Raw genomic sequence first — 12,276 nt, forward strand, 5'->3', positions numbered from 1 at the left:
TTACAGAGGAGGAAACTGAGGCCCCAAGAGGGAAAGTGGCTTGCCCAGCTTCACACAGCTTGTAACTGGAAGAGCTGGGATTTGAAATCCGCCTTCTGACTCCAGATTCAATGTCCTTGGCAGTATGCCGCCTCCGTATGGGTATGTGGTGCACGCATGCTTGTACACTTGTGCACTGGGGGGTGGATGCATGTAAGTGTGCATGTTAGCAGGATGCATGTGGGCTCATCCTGGCCCAAGTGTCTGGGAAGATTCAGTTTCCAGTTCTGGTTCATCTTACCTCTGCAACATCTCTTGAATCTGTTCTTTCTTTCCATTCACATGCCCACCACCCTCGTTCTGGCCTTCATCCCCTCTTGTTTGGATTATTATTTTTTTAATTTTTATTTTTTTGGAGGCAGTAGGGGGTAAGTGACTTGCCCAAGGTCATACAGCTTGTAAATGTCTGAGGCTTACTTCAGGGCTGGTGCTGTATCCACTGTGCCACCTAACTGTTCCCTCTTGCTTGTATTATTACCGCAGCTTTTAAATTAGATTCCTGACTTCCTGTCTTTCCTTTTCCTAATGCATCTTTACACAACTGCCAAAATTATCTCTCTAAAGCATATGTTTGACCACACCTAACCATTAGGTAGCACAGTGGATAAGAGTACTAGATCTGGAGTCAGGAAGATCTGAGTTCGGATCTGGCCTCAGACGCTAACTAGCTTTGTGACTTTGGACAAATAACTTTTCCTCTCAGTGCCTCAGTTTCATCATCTGTGAAATGGGAATAATAATGATGATGATGATGATGATATCTGTTTCCCAAGGTTATTGTCAGGAAGAAATAAGATAATATTTGTCAAGTGCTCTGCAAACTCTAAAGTGATGTGTATATATTTATATATGTATATATATGCACACTATATATGTACACATACATATATATACATATATACATATGTCTGTGTGTGTGTGTGTGTGTGTGTGTGTGTGTATGCTACTCCTTTGTTGTTGTAACCGTTAATTAGTATGCAGCTCCAGATCAGGAACCTGTAGTAGCTCCCTCTTACCCCTAGGATAAAATAGGAGCTCTTTGCTTCTCATTATATCTGACTCCAGACCACCTCTCTAAGCTTATTTTACATTATTCTTAGGATCATAGATTTAGAATTGAGTCTCATTAAAGGCATCAAATTCAACCCCTTATTTAGAGATGAGGAAACTGAGGCTTAGGTTAAGTGACTTGCCTAGGGCCAGACCCCAGCTAGTGTTTGAGATGGGATTTGAACCCATGATATTCTGACTCTCAAGTCCTGTGCCCCCTCCACTATGCTGTGCTCCCTTCTTTTGGGGCACTTTATGTTTGTGTTTGGGGCAGAGTCTCCTACCTGGCATGTTCTGAGCTTGTCATCTCCCACCTTCATCCCTTCACTCAGTCTGTCCCTCATGGCCACTTCCCACCTCTGCCTCATTGAATTCCTGGTTTCCTCCAAGCCAGGCTCATGGAGTGCCTCCAGCAGAAGCGCTTCACTGATCCTCCTCCTTGTTAGCCTGGCTCTCTCTCTTGTATAAAGATCTACTGACATGTTTGTGTTCCCAGCCGCGCCTCCCAGTACAGTGTGGGCCTCCTGAGGGAAGGGATGGATGGACAAGGAAGAGGCAGGGGAGGAAGGGAAAACTCAGAATCTGATGGGGTGTGAGCCAGAAACATCGGGAACAGTGAGTTGTAGGGGTTTAGAGGGATCCCATTCCAATGCTAAGACTAAGTGCATTGTTGGCATTCAGTAAACTGCTGGACTCTGTATGTGTTTGTGTTTGTAAAATCACAGATATACACATACATAAGGAACTGTGGCGCTCACTGAGTGAAAAAATGATCTCTCCTCTTAAACAGTGTTCATTTCACTGGGGGTGGGAGTGTAGGGGAAGGAAGAGAACATGTATGCATGTGTGCATCCATGTGCGTATGTGTACATGCACACTCATTTGTGTGTGTTTTTGTTATTGTGCAGTTGTTTAGTTGTGTCCGAGGCTTTGTGACCCCACTTTGGTTAGGTAGGTATATGCGTATTAAGCTTGTTAAAGCTCAGACTATGCTCAGCCTTTCAGGCTTATGTGATAGACTTTCAGGCAGTATATGATAGACTTCTTTCTGTGTGTATACAAACATACACAGTGCACATACATGTATCTATACACATGCACATATATAGATGTATATACATATACGCACATATTCACACATACGTAGATGCACACTATATATGTGTATGTGTACATACATACACACACACATATTCACACATACGTAGATGCACACTATATATGTGTATGTGTACATACATACACACACACACACTGCTCTCTAGTCACCTCTCCTACTATGGACTTCATGGAGTTAACTTTTCAAATGGATCCAATTGAGTCAGTCAATCAATAAGGATTTATTCAGCACTCACTCTGTGCCAGGCATTGTGCTAAGCCCTGGGGATATGAGGAAAGGCGCAAGACAATCTCTACCCTCCAGGAGTCTACAATATAGTAGGGAGAAAGCATGCAAAAATGTACAAACAAGGTGCCACAGTGGATACAGTGCTGGGCCTGGAATCTGGGGGAACTGAGTTCACCTTCTGCCTCAGACACTTGCTAGCTAGCTGGGTGACTGGGCATGTCATTTAATCTATCTGCCTCTGTTTCTTTAACTCTAAAATGGGGGTAATAGTATCCCCTCCCTTCAAAAGTTGTTGTGAGGATTGAATGTGAAGCTCTAGGCACTTAATAAATGCTTGTTTCCTCCCCTCCCTTCCCCCTCTGGTTGAAGATCTCTAGTGGCCAGGATCTCACAGGACAGCTCCTTTTCTCAAATGCGACTGATCAGGGCCAGTGGATCATGGGGGAAGGGAATTCCCTTCCTGGAACGTTCTCCCTCCTCGTCTCTGCTCCCTGACCTCCCTGGCTTCCTTTGAGTCCCAGCTACAATCCCCCTTTCTACAGGAAGCTTTTCCCACGCCCTCTTAATTCTAGTGCCTTCCCTCTGTTGGCTGTTCCATATCAGTCCTGTATGTATTTTGTTTGCACACGTTCTCATGCTTTCTCCCTCACTGCATTGAGTGAACTCCTGGAGGGCAGAGACGGTCTCATGTCTTTCTTCATATCCCTAGTCCTTAGCACAATGTCTGGCACCTAATAGGTGATTAATAAATGCTTATTGACTGATTGACTGACTGAATTGAAGTATTTTGAAAAGTTAATTCCATGAGTCTACGGGAGGAGAGATGACTAGAAAACCATTTGTGTGAAAAATATCCAAGGGGTGTGTTAGTGGATTGTATTTGCACTTACCAAGAGTAAAAGTAGGGCGTCAACCGAACAAAAGCTAATCTTATCCTCTGCTTAATGAATAAAATCCTGGTGTCCAAAACCAGGGAGGCATCAGAGCATTGTGCAGTGAATCTGAGTCAGGTCTCCTCTGGAGGGTCAGTTCCATGGCCACATTTTAGGAAGGACATTGACAAACTGCAGCCTAGTGGGAGGAGGGACATGGTGGGGGGTGGGGGATGGGGCGGCACGGATATGGGGTTGGAGACCTGCCACTCATAGGAGGATGGGGCAGAGGGCTGGGGATATCACAAAAAGGCAAAAGACAGCCCCTCTTTCAAGGAACTCAGTCTCATGAGGGAGAAAATAACGTGTCAGCAAGCACCTAGAGAGGATAAATTGGAAATAATTAAAGGAGGACATCAGAGAGTATCTGAAGGGTTAGTTAGGCTTGTTTGGTTTGGTCCCAGGGAGCAGAAATGGGAGAGAGAAGGCAGTCTTAGAAAGTCAGATTTCTGCTCAGAAGGATGGAAAGGCTTTCTGGCCAGCCTGAAAGGAAGTGAGGAGCTTCCCCCATTGGAGTTGTCCAAGCAGACTGCCCAGGGGATTCCTGCACCGAGTGGGAGGTGAGCCGAGATGGGCTCTGAGTTCCCTCTCCACCCTCAGATCCTGTGATGGCATGAAACTCAAGAAACTGGAGGCTTGTACAATGCGTGGGCTTCTGGAGTTTAATGTCACTCAAATGTTTCTCTGGTGACATCAGGGCTTTTCTGGAATCATACGGAGGAGAAATCCAAGACAAGAAACAACTAGTGGGTGTGCAGGCTTCTTTCTCTCTCTCTCTCTCTCTCTCCCTCTCTCCCTCCCCCCTCTCTCTCCCTCTCCCTCTCTCCTTTCTCTCTCTCTCTCTCTCTCTCTCTCTCTCTCTCTCTCTCTCTCTCTCTCTCTCTCTCTCTCCCTCCCTCCCTCCCTCCCTCTCTCTCCCTCTCTCTCCCTCTGTCTCTTCCTCTCTCTCTCCCTCCCTCTCTCCCTCCCTCTGTCCCTCTCCCTCTCTCTCTCCCTCTCCCCCTCTCCCTCTCTCCCTCTCTCTCTGTCTCTCTCTCTCTCTATTTCTCGCTTTCTTTCTCTTTCTTCTGTCTCTTTTCTCTCCTCTTTCTCTCTTCTCTCTCCTCTATTTCCCCTCTCTCTTTCTCTTTCTCTTCCTTTCTCTCCTCTTCCTCCTCCCTTTTCTCTCTCTTGGAAAATGAGGATAATGATAGCACCGATCTTCTCCAGTTGTGAGGATCAGATGAGAATGACCTCATTTGTAAAGTGCTTTACAAACCTTGAAATGCTGAGTAAACAAATGCTCGCCACTGTCCTTGTTGCCACTGCAGTTATTTTGCTGAAGTCATTTCCTGGTGTTGGCTCCTTCTCACCAATTCCCTTCCTTGTAACAAAGAAAAGGAATTAAACAAAGTCATCTGGAACCAACCAACCCAACCAGGCCCTAGTCTGACGGTATAAGCAGCTTTCTTCAGCTCTAGTTTATCTCCTCTGCTGAGGGGCATGAAATAGACGTCAGCATTTGTTCTCTAAAACCAAGACTGGTCACTGTCTTTAAACAGAGTCCTCTCAAGTCGCCTCTCGTATTTTCATGTATATTATTGTATATGGGAGCAGCCCATGGGTGCAGTAGACGTTGAGTGTTGAACTTGGAGCCAGGAAGACTTGAATTCAGATCCTGCCTCCCGTGCTTTCTTAGCCCTTGGTGCCCTCATCTGTAAAATGGGGATAATAATAGCTCCTGCTTGGAAGGGTTGTTGTTTGAAGATCAAATTGGGTAATATGTGTAGAGGTGCTTTGTAAATCTCCAAGCACTACATGAATCATCGTCACGGTTATTATTCTTAGACGGCATATGTGTTGTTCTCCGAGTTCTGCTTTCTTCCCTCTACTCCAGTTCGTACAAGTCTTTCCTTGTTTTTGAGTTGTTCCTATGTGTAGCTGCTCACCATCCAATGTTATTGCATTATATTCACACACTGTGATGTATTTAGCCGTTTCTTAGTTGATGGGCAATCAAGTGTGTTTTCATTTTGTTACGGCTACAAAAAAGTGTCTCTCTGTGTATCCTGGTAGATTTAGAAACTTCTGTCTTCAGCTGGTTTGGGTTTCTGCCCAGTAGTGGGGCCAGGCCCAGGGGTGTAAAAGCTTGGAGGGACTTCTCAAATAATTCCAAGTTGTTATTCAGAATGGTTGGGCCAGTTCACCGCTCCTCCCCCTCCATGTTAGTGTTCCTATTTTCTCGCATTCCCCTCCAGCGTTGACTATTTCTGTCCTTCATCTTCTTTGCCAGTTTGCTGAGTGTGAGATGAAACCTCAGTTGATTTAATCTGTGTTTCACCACTCCATTCAATGCAGTTCAAGAAACATCTGTTCAGTTCATGACACGATCTGAGCCCTGCGCCTGAAGCAGGGAGAAGAAAGGACCTTTGGGGGACTGGGAGGGGAAGGGAAGGGTTTTTGTGCAGTTCGGTAGAAAGAGCGCCGACCCAGGAGGCAGGACATTAAGAGTTGGCCTACTCAGCCTCAGCCACTGATCTGCTGTGTGATTGTTCCGCCTCTTCTGACCTCAGTTTACTTCTCTTGTCAAATGAGGAAGCAGTTCTCTAAGGAGGAGAACGATTGTAAATGGCTCCTGGACAGTCTATTTTACGTGACTATGCAGATTTGTCACAAGAGTTTTTTGTTTTTCTGTAGTGGAGGAGATAGGAAAGAAAGAAAATAGATTTTTATTAATTGAAAAAAATAAAATGAAACAGAAGAAAAACAAATAATGATTAGCAAAATTTATAAGCGATTCAAGCAATTCAATTTAATTTCAGACCACTTCACAAATATACACTTATTTTACACACACAACGACCCTGGGAACATAGATGCTATTACTATCCCCATTTTTCAGATAAGGAAACTGAGTTTTGGTGGGTTCAGTTTCACAGCTAGTGAGCGTCTGAAGCAAGGTTTGATCTCAGATCCTTCTGATTCCAGGACCGGCACTGAATTCACTGGGCCACCCAGGTACCTAGATGACTTCCTGCAGGTAGGCAGGGCTACTCTTCACTTTGTTCATGTCAGGCCCTGCTAACATATTATCCTTCTCTTGCCCTTTCTTACAGAGTTTTCAAGAAGGCAAGTCCAAATGGAAAGGTGAGTACCCTATGTCAGTCACCCCTTGCCCTCCTCTTCCTCACTGAATCCTACCAATGACAACAATAATTTTATCATTTTCCTCTTCCCTTCCCTATCTCCCTCCCTGCCCACCACCCTTAGCTTCTGCCTGATCCCTATGACCCAGATACAAATCCACATAATTAGTGACCCATCTAAGAAAAAAGGTAGACTGGAACTGGGAAAGGGAGTTATATCCCTTCCTCTCAGGGAGTCTCCAGTCCAGACATGTGTTGGTAAATGTTTAACATCTAGGCACAGCTCACTTTGAAGTGTAACCTGCTTAATTAACATTTTCTTCATCACTTTCTTAAGTCAAGATAATCAACAAAACAATAAATCTAGCCCAGATTTGTAGCATTTGCCCCACTCCCTCCCCACCATCCCTAAGCCAGTCTACACTGGCCACTGGCTCAGGGTGAGAGGGAGGCACCTTTAGGGTGCTTTGATCAGAAGGAGATTCAAGAGTTTGTCCCAGGACCTCAAGGAATAGATACACTCAGTTTTTGGAAGTTCCTTCCCCAGATGTTCTGCAAAACTTAGGCTTAGTCAACAGGCTGCACCCTAGGTTCTGGAAGGCCTTAAGACCTTAGGTTCCCCACCCCTGGTTTAGGATTTTGGTGAGGATACCCATTGGAAGCTAGCCAGAGTGTCTGGCTTCTTGGCCTATACCCCTGAGGGATTCTAGAGTTGGTTTAGGACAGGGATGGGGAACCTACAGCCTGGCCTTCCTAGATTCTTGGGTGTAGCCTTTTGAGTCCACGTTTTTTTTTTTTTTTTACAGAACAAATTTATTAAAGGGATTTGTTCTGTGAAGTTTAGATTCAGTCAAAGGGCCTCACTTGAGGACTTAGAAGGCTATATGTATCTTAGAGGCCTCAGGTTCCCCACCTCTGGTTTAGGATTTTGGTGAGGATACCCATTGGAAGCTGACCAGAGTGTCTGGCTTCTTGACCCACACCCTCTAACTGTCTCTTTGTCTCTCTCCCCTAGCTCACAGTCTACTTGGGAAAGAGAGACTTTGTGGACCACATTGATATCGTCGATCCCGTTGGTAATTTCCTGTTGGTTGGGGTATTTCAGGGCTGGAGATTTGAAGCTGAGAAACTTGGGAGGAAGGAGCAAGGTGAAGGTCAAGGGCAGTTCTGAGTCAGAGTTTTTTGGGACTCCACTGGCCACCAGCTAGACAGAGGCCAGCTTAGGAGGAGAGGAAGGGTGTTGTGCTGCAGTAGGCAGGATTGAGGTCACTTGACAGAAGAGACTTCCTGGAAGCATGTGCTGTGAGATTCATGACAGCAGACTAACCTTAAGTATGGCACGGTGGAAAGAGCCCCCAGCCTGCAAATCAGGAGACCCACCATACAGCCTTGAGCAAAACACTCCCTTCTCTGGGTTTGTTTCTTACACTATAAAATGGGGGTGGGAATTGAACTATATGGGCAGCAATAAGGTCCATCGCCAAGGACAATGGCTCTGGAGTCATAGAACCAGGATTGAAGTCATAGGATTATGGGAAAGGGACCTCAGAGGCCATCTGGTCCAACTCATTTTACCAGTGAAGAAACTGAAGCCCTGGAAAGTTGTGATCTGCCCATCGTAGTAAGCATCGGGGTGGTATTTGAACTCAGCTCCTCTGCAGAGCCAGGGTTGTTTTTTGCCACTATGTTATACTTATCTCCCATGTTCCTAACCTTGGGGTGAGCTCTTGACCCTTCCCTTTTCCAGACCTTTTCATCTGCAGTGCTATACAATATTTGTATCTCAACACTATCTCTTGCATTCCTTTCCTCCTGTGTTCCCACATCCACTATCTTGGTATAGGCTTCTGTTGCTATAATAATGGTAAAAAATTAGGCAACTAGCAAAGAGGAGGTAGGAGTCCTAATGTAAGGGATCACATTTGACTTCATAGGTATCATTAAGACTGGGTAGGCCAAGCCACATGACTAGACCGTGGCTCTGGAGAGGTATAGCTTATTGAAAAGAAATAGGGTAGATAAGAAGGGGGAGGGGCAGAAAGTGTAGCATACAGTAGTATTTTAGAAAAGCATACTCACGTGCAATCATCTTTTTTATTTTAGTGTGTTATGGAAATGCTTGTTCTATTCCATAAGTTAAAAATAAAATGAATTAATTAGAAAAAGAAGAAGGCATACTCGTAATGAAATCCAGGAACTAGGGAAAGCATGATGGAGAATACGTGAGTAAAGGTTGAAGGAGAGAGATGTAGAAGTGATTTTGTCATTGGAGTATATGGCAAAGCAAAGCCTTCCCTCTGATGCTCGCTACTTGTGGAATCAAGAGACTAGCCGCTTCTAACTCTAGCTGTAGGATCCTTTCATCGCTAATTCCTTTCATGTCTGAGGGTCCGTGACAGTGAGGGAAAAGGACATGGGATATGTGCACTGAGACACACAGAGGTTTAGATAGGAGAGGATTTGTATTTAATATGTGGTAATATTTATATAATATTTATTTTACATTTATTTACAAATTTAGACAGAAAAACACAGAGAAATGTAGATGGGGAGACAAAGAAGACGTTACAGAGAGAGAGATCGAGACAGGAAGAGAATGGCAGAGGGGAGAGAAAGGCAAACGTGAAAGAAGATGAAGATGGGTCTCTCCCTTTTTCTCTCCTTTTTTTCTTTTCCTTCTCTCTCTCTGATTTTTTTCTCATCTCTCTCTCTGCCTCCCTCCCTTTATCTCTTTTTCTCCCCTTTTTCCTTTCCTTCTCTCTCTTTCCATTTCTTTCTCTTCTCTCTTCTTCTTCTCTCCTCCTCTCTCCTCCTCCCTCCTCTCTTTCTCCCTTTTCTCTTTCTCTCTCTCTCTCTCTCTCCACACACACACACACACACACACACACACACACACACACACACATCTATCAGAGAGAGAGAGAAGAGAGAAAAGATAGAACGACATACAGAGAAAAGGGAGACAAGGATAGGAGACACCCAGAGGGAGACAAAGGAGAGGGGAGAGACATTGCTGTTGGGTTATCTTCTGTCCCTGGGGATGTTTTGGAAACATATTTAATTATAAATCCTGCTGATTATACAGTTGCAAAAGCTTTTCATTCTCTAATTTCTCTCCCCTGCAAGAGAAAGAGAAGCAGCTGGTGGCATGGAAAGAGCATTGGCCTGGGGATTCTGAGACCTGAATCATGGTCTACACTCTGATCTTTATTAGTTGTCAAGTGACCTTGAACACGCCTCTTCCCTTTTCTGGGCCTCAGTTTCCCCATCTGTAAATTGAGATCATTGAACTAGATGATCTCTTAAGGTTCTGTCCAGTCCTGAAACTTTGTGTCTTTTGTTTTAAGGCCCCCTCCCTCTCAACCTTGACTTTCTGAGGTCACTTCTAGCCCTGATCAATCAGCTGCTGTCAATTGTGGTGCAGCAGAACTTGTGGTCAGGAAGACCTGTGTTCAGATCCCACCTTTATGTGATGTAGGGTCAGTCATTCGATCCCTCTGAACCATGGGTCCCTGCACTGTAAAATGGGGATGTTAACATCTGTAATACCCACTTTCCAGGGGTCCCTGTGAGGCTCAGGTGAGAGGATGGGTATTATATGCTTTGTAAGCCTCCAAACCCTCTTGGAGTGTCAGCTCTTATTAAAGTGATTTCTTCCAGCTCTGATGCTTCCATGTTCCATGTAGACTCTGATGTCTGTCTGACATTTCATGATCTGTGATTCCAAATTGCACCCAAGCCCTAGAGCTGGAGCCTCTCTGGGATGAACTAGCTGGGGAGATTGACACAGCTCAGGGAGCAAGAGAAATTGAACTGTGGGATTAATGGAGAACAGCAGCCTTCCCTCCAGACTCCCGCTCCCCTTTCTCTCATGGGTTCTCTTAGCTCTGGCATTGTGATACCTGGGGAGGGCACTAAGGGAGGCTTAGGACTTTAGCATCAGGACAGGGAACTCAGCTAGTTAGGAGAAAGGATCCTGGCCTTTCAGAGGCAGTAGCACAGGAGGCAGGGCCACCCATGATTGACCTCTCTGAGCTTTTAAGGATGCCCCAGGCAGCAAGCTCCAGGGCTGGGCTTAGGATGGACTGAGAGAATGGAAGTCAGGCTGGTAGGTTCATGGTCCATTTGCTCATTCGTTCATTCATCCAACAAACATTCACTAAACATCTGCTCTGTGCATGATCCTATGCTCAGTGCTGGGGCACATGCTGAGATAAATGAGAAACCATCTGGTAGGGGGAGATAATACACAGACAGAAAAATGGAATGTAAATTAGAAAAGGACAGACACACAAAGAGGTCTGTGAAGTCCTGTGAAAGCCCAAGGAAGAGATTACTTGCAGTTATTGAAGAAGGGAGACCCTGGGAGACTTTCTGGAGGAGGTTTCATTCTGGGTGGCACTTGAGGGATGCCAACAGGATCATGGTAGGGTTTATTGGTCCAGGGTAGAGTTGGTGGGTTTTGGGAGGCACAGTTTTCAGGGGATGATAGGAAAATATATAGAAAACAACCCAAGTCCTGGGTTTGAGTCCCAGGTCTTGCCATCAGCAGCTTAATTTCTTCATCCCTAACACAAGGTAGAGTTTCACTAGATGATCTCTTCAGATCCCTCCCAGCTCTAGTATTCTGGAATTTGGATAACTTTAGGGTAAGGGTAGCAGGTTCAGAGATCTGCAGTAAGTATAGAATTAAAGATTTGAAGTGAGAGGATGGATTGGTCATTAAAGGTTTGAAGTTTAGGGTAGGGATGATGTGTTTAGTATGGGTTTGGATTCATTGTGGGATGATGATGTGTTTGGTGATAGGGTAGGTTTATGGGATTGGCATTTGGGTTAGGATTAGTGGTAACATTAGTGGGATTGGGGTGATTGGGATTTGTAACAGGGATGGTGGGTACAGGATAGGGTTGAAGAGGTGGGTTTGGGATTGGAAGCAGGATTGGTGGGATTAGAATTTAAGGTAGGGTTGGTGGATAGGTGAAGATGTGGTTATAGTAGTATTGGTGGGAGTTCATCATTGAGTTAATGGGTTTTGGGCCCAGGGTAGTAATGGCAAATGTAGAGTTGGATTCATTATCAGTCTAATTCAACATGTATGAATTAATTAACAACTACATACCAGGCTAGGTGCTAGGGATACTGAGACAAAAATTAAGTCTTTGACCTAAAGGAGGTTTCATTGTGTGAATTTGGGGTTGGATTAGTGCAGTTGGAGTCTACAGTCTGGTTCTTCCATGTAGCCTGGGTTGATGAGTTCAAGATGAGGATGATGGGAGTGGAGTTTTGGTGAGACTGGATTTTGGATGGTGAATTCAGATTTGTAATGTTGTGCGTGTAGTCTAGTTAATAGGTTTGGGTTACAGGGTAGATTAGACGGTTAGGAGCAGTTGGGTCTAGAGTCTTCCCTCTTGCCATTCTTTACTTTATTTCTCTCAGATGGCGTGGTTCTGGTGGATCCCGAATACCTCAAGGAGAGGAGAGGTGAGTCTCCTGCCCTTCCCTTCCCCTCAGACCTCTTCTTTGTGGATTCTTGTCTCTTTCTCCATTCATTCTTTTGTCCAGTCCCTCCTCCTAACCCTCCTCACTCTCTCTCTTCTGTCTCAAGGGGACCTCTCTGTCCCAGTCCCTTTTCCCTGATCCTATCCCTTTCTTTCTCTCATTCAGCCCCACAAATGAGGGAGAAAATAGTCCTCATCCTTGCCTATTCTGGCCTTACCTCCCTTGGACCAACCTATCTACCCCTGTCCTCTTTCATTCTAACCTTTCTCAGCCTCCCTCATTC

General features: G+C 45.0%; 1 protein-coding gene across 1 annotated transcript in view; it reads left to right on the plus strand.

Annotated features, from left to right (window-relative positions):
- The window catches only part of ARRB1 (arrestin beta 1), a 117,270-nt gene that overhangs the window by 71,417 nt on the left and 33,577 nt on the right, over window positions 1-12,276 (plus strand). The window contains 3 exon segments of the mRNA XM_072610828.1: window positions 6,465-6,495; window positions 7,510-7,570; window positions 11,931-11,975. Of these exon segments, the coding sequence (XP_072466929.1) occupies window positions 6,465-6,495; window positions 7,510-7,570; window positions 11,931-11,975 (137 nt within the window).

This window comes from Notamacropus eugenii, chromosome 5, assembly GCF_028372415.1.
Source record: "Notamacropus eugenii isolate mMacEug1 chromosome 5, mMacEug1.pri_v2, whole genome shotgun sequence".
Taxonomy (NCBI): Eukaryota; Metazoa; Chordata; class Mammalia; order Diprotodontia; family Macropodidae; genus Notamacropus; species Notamacropus eugenii.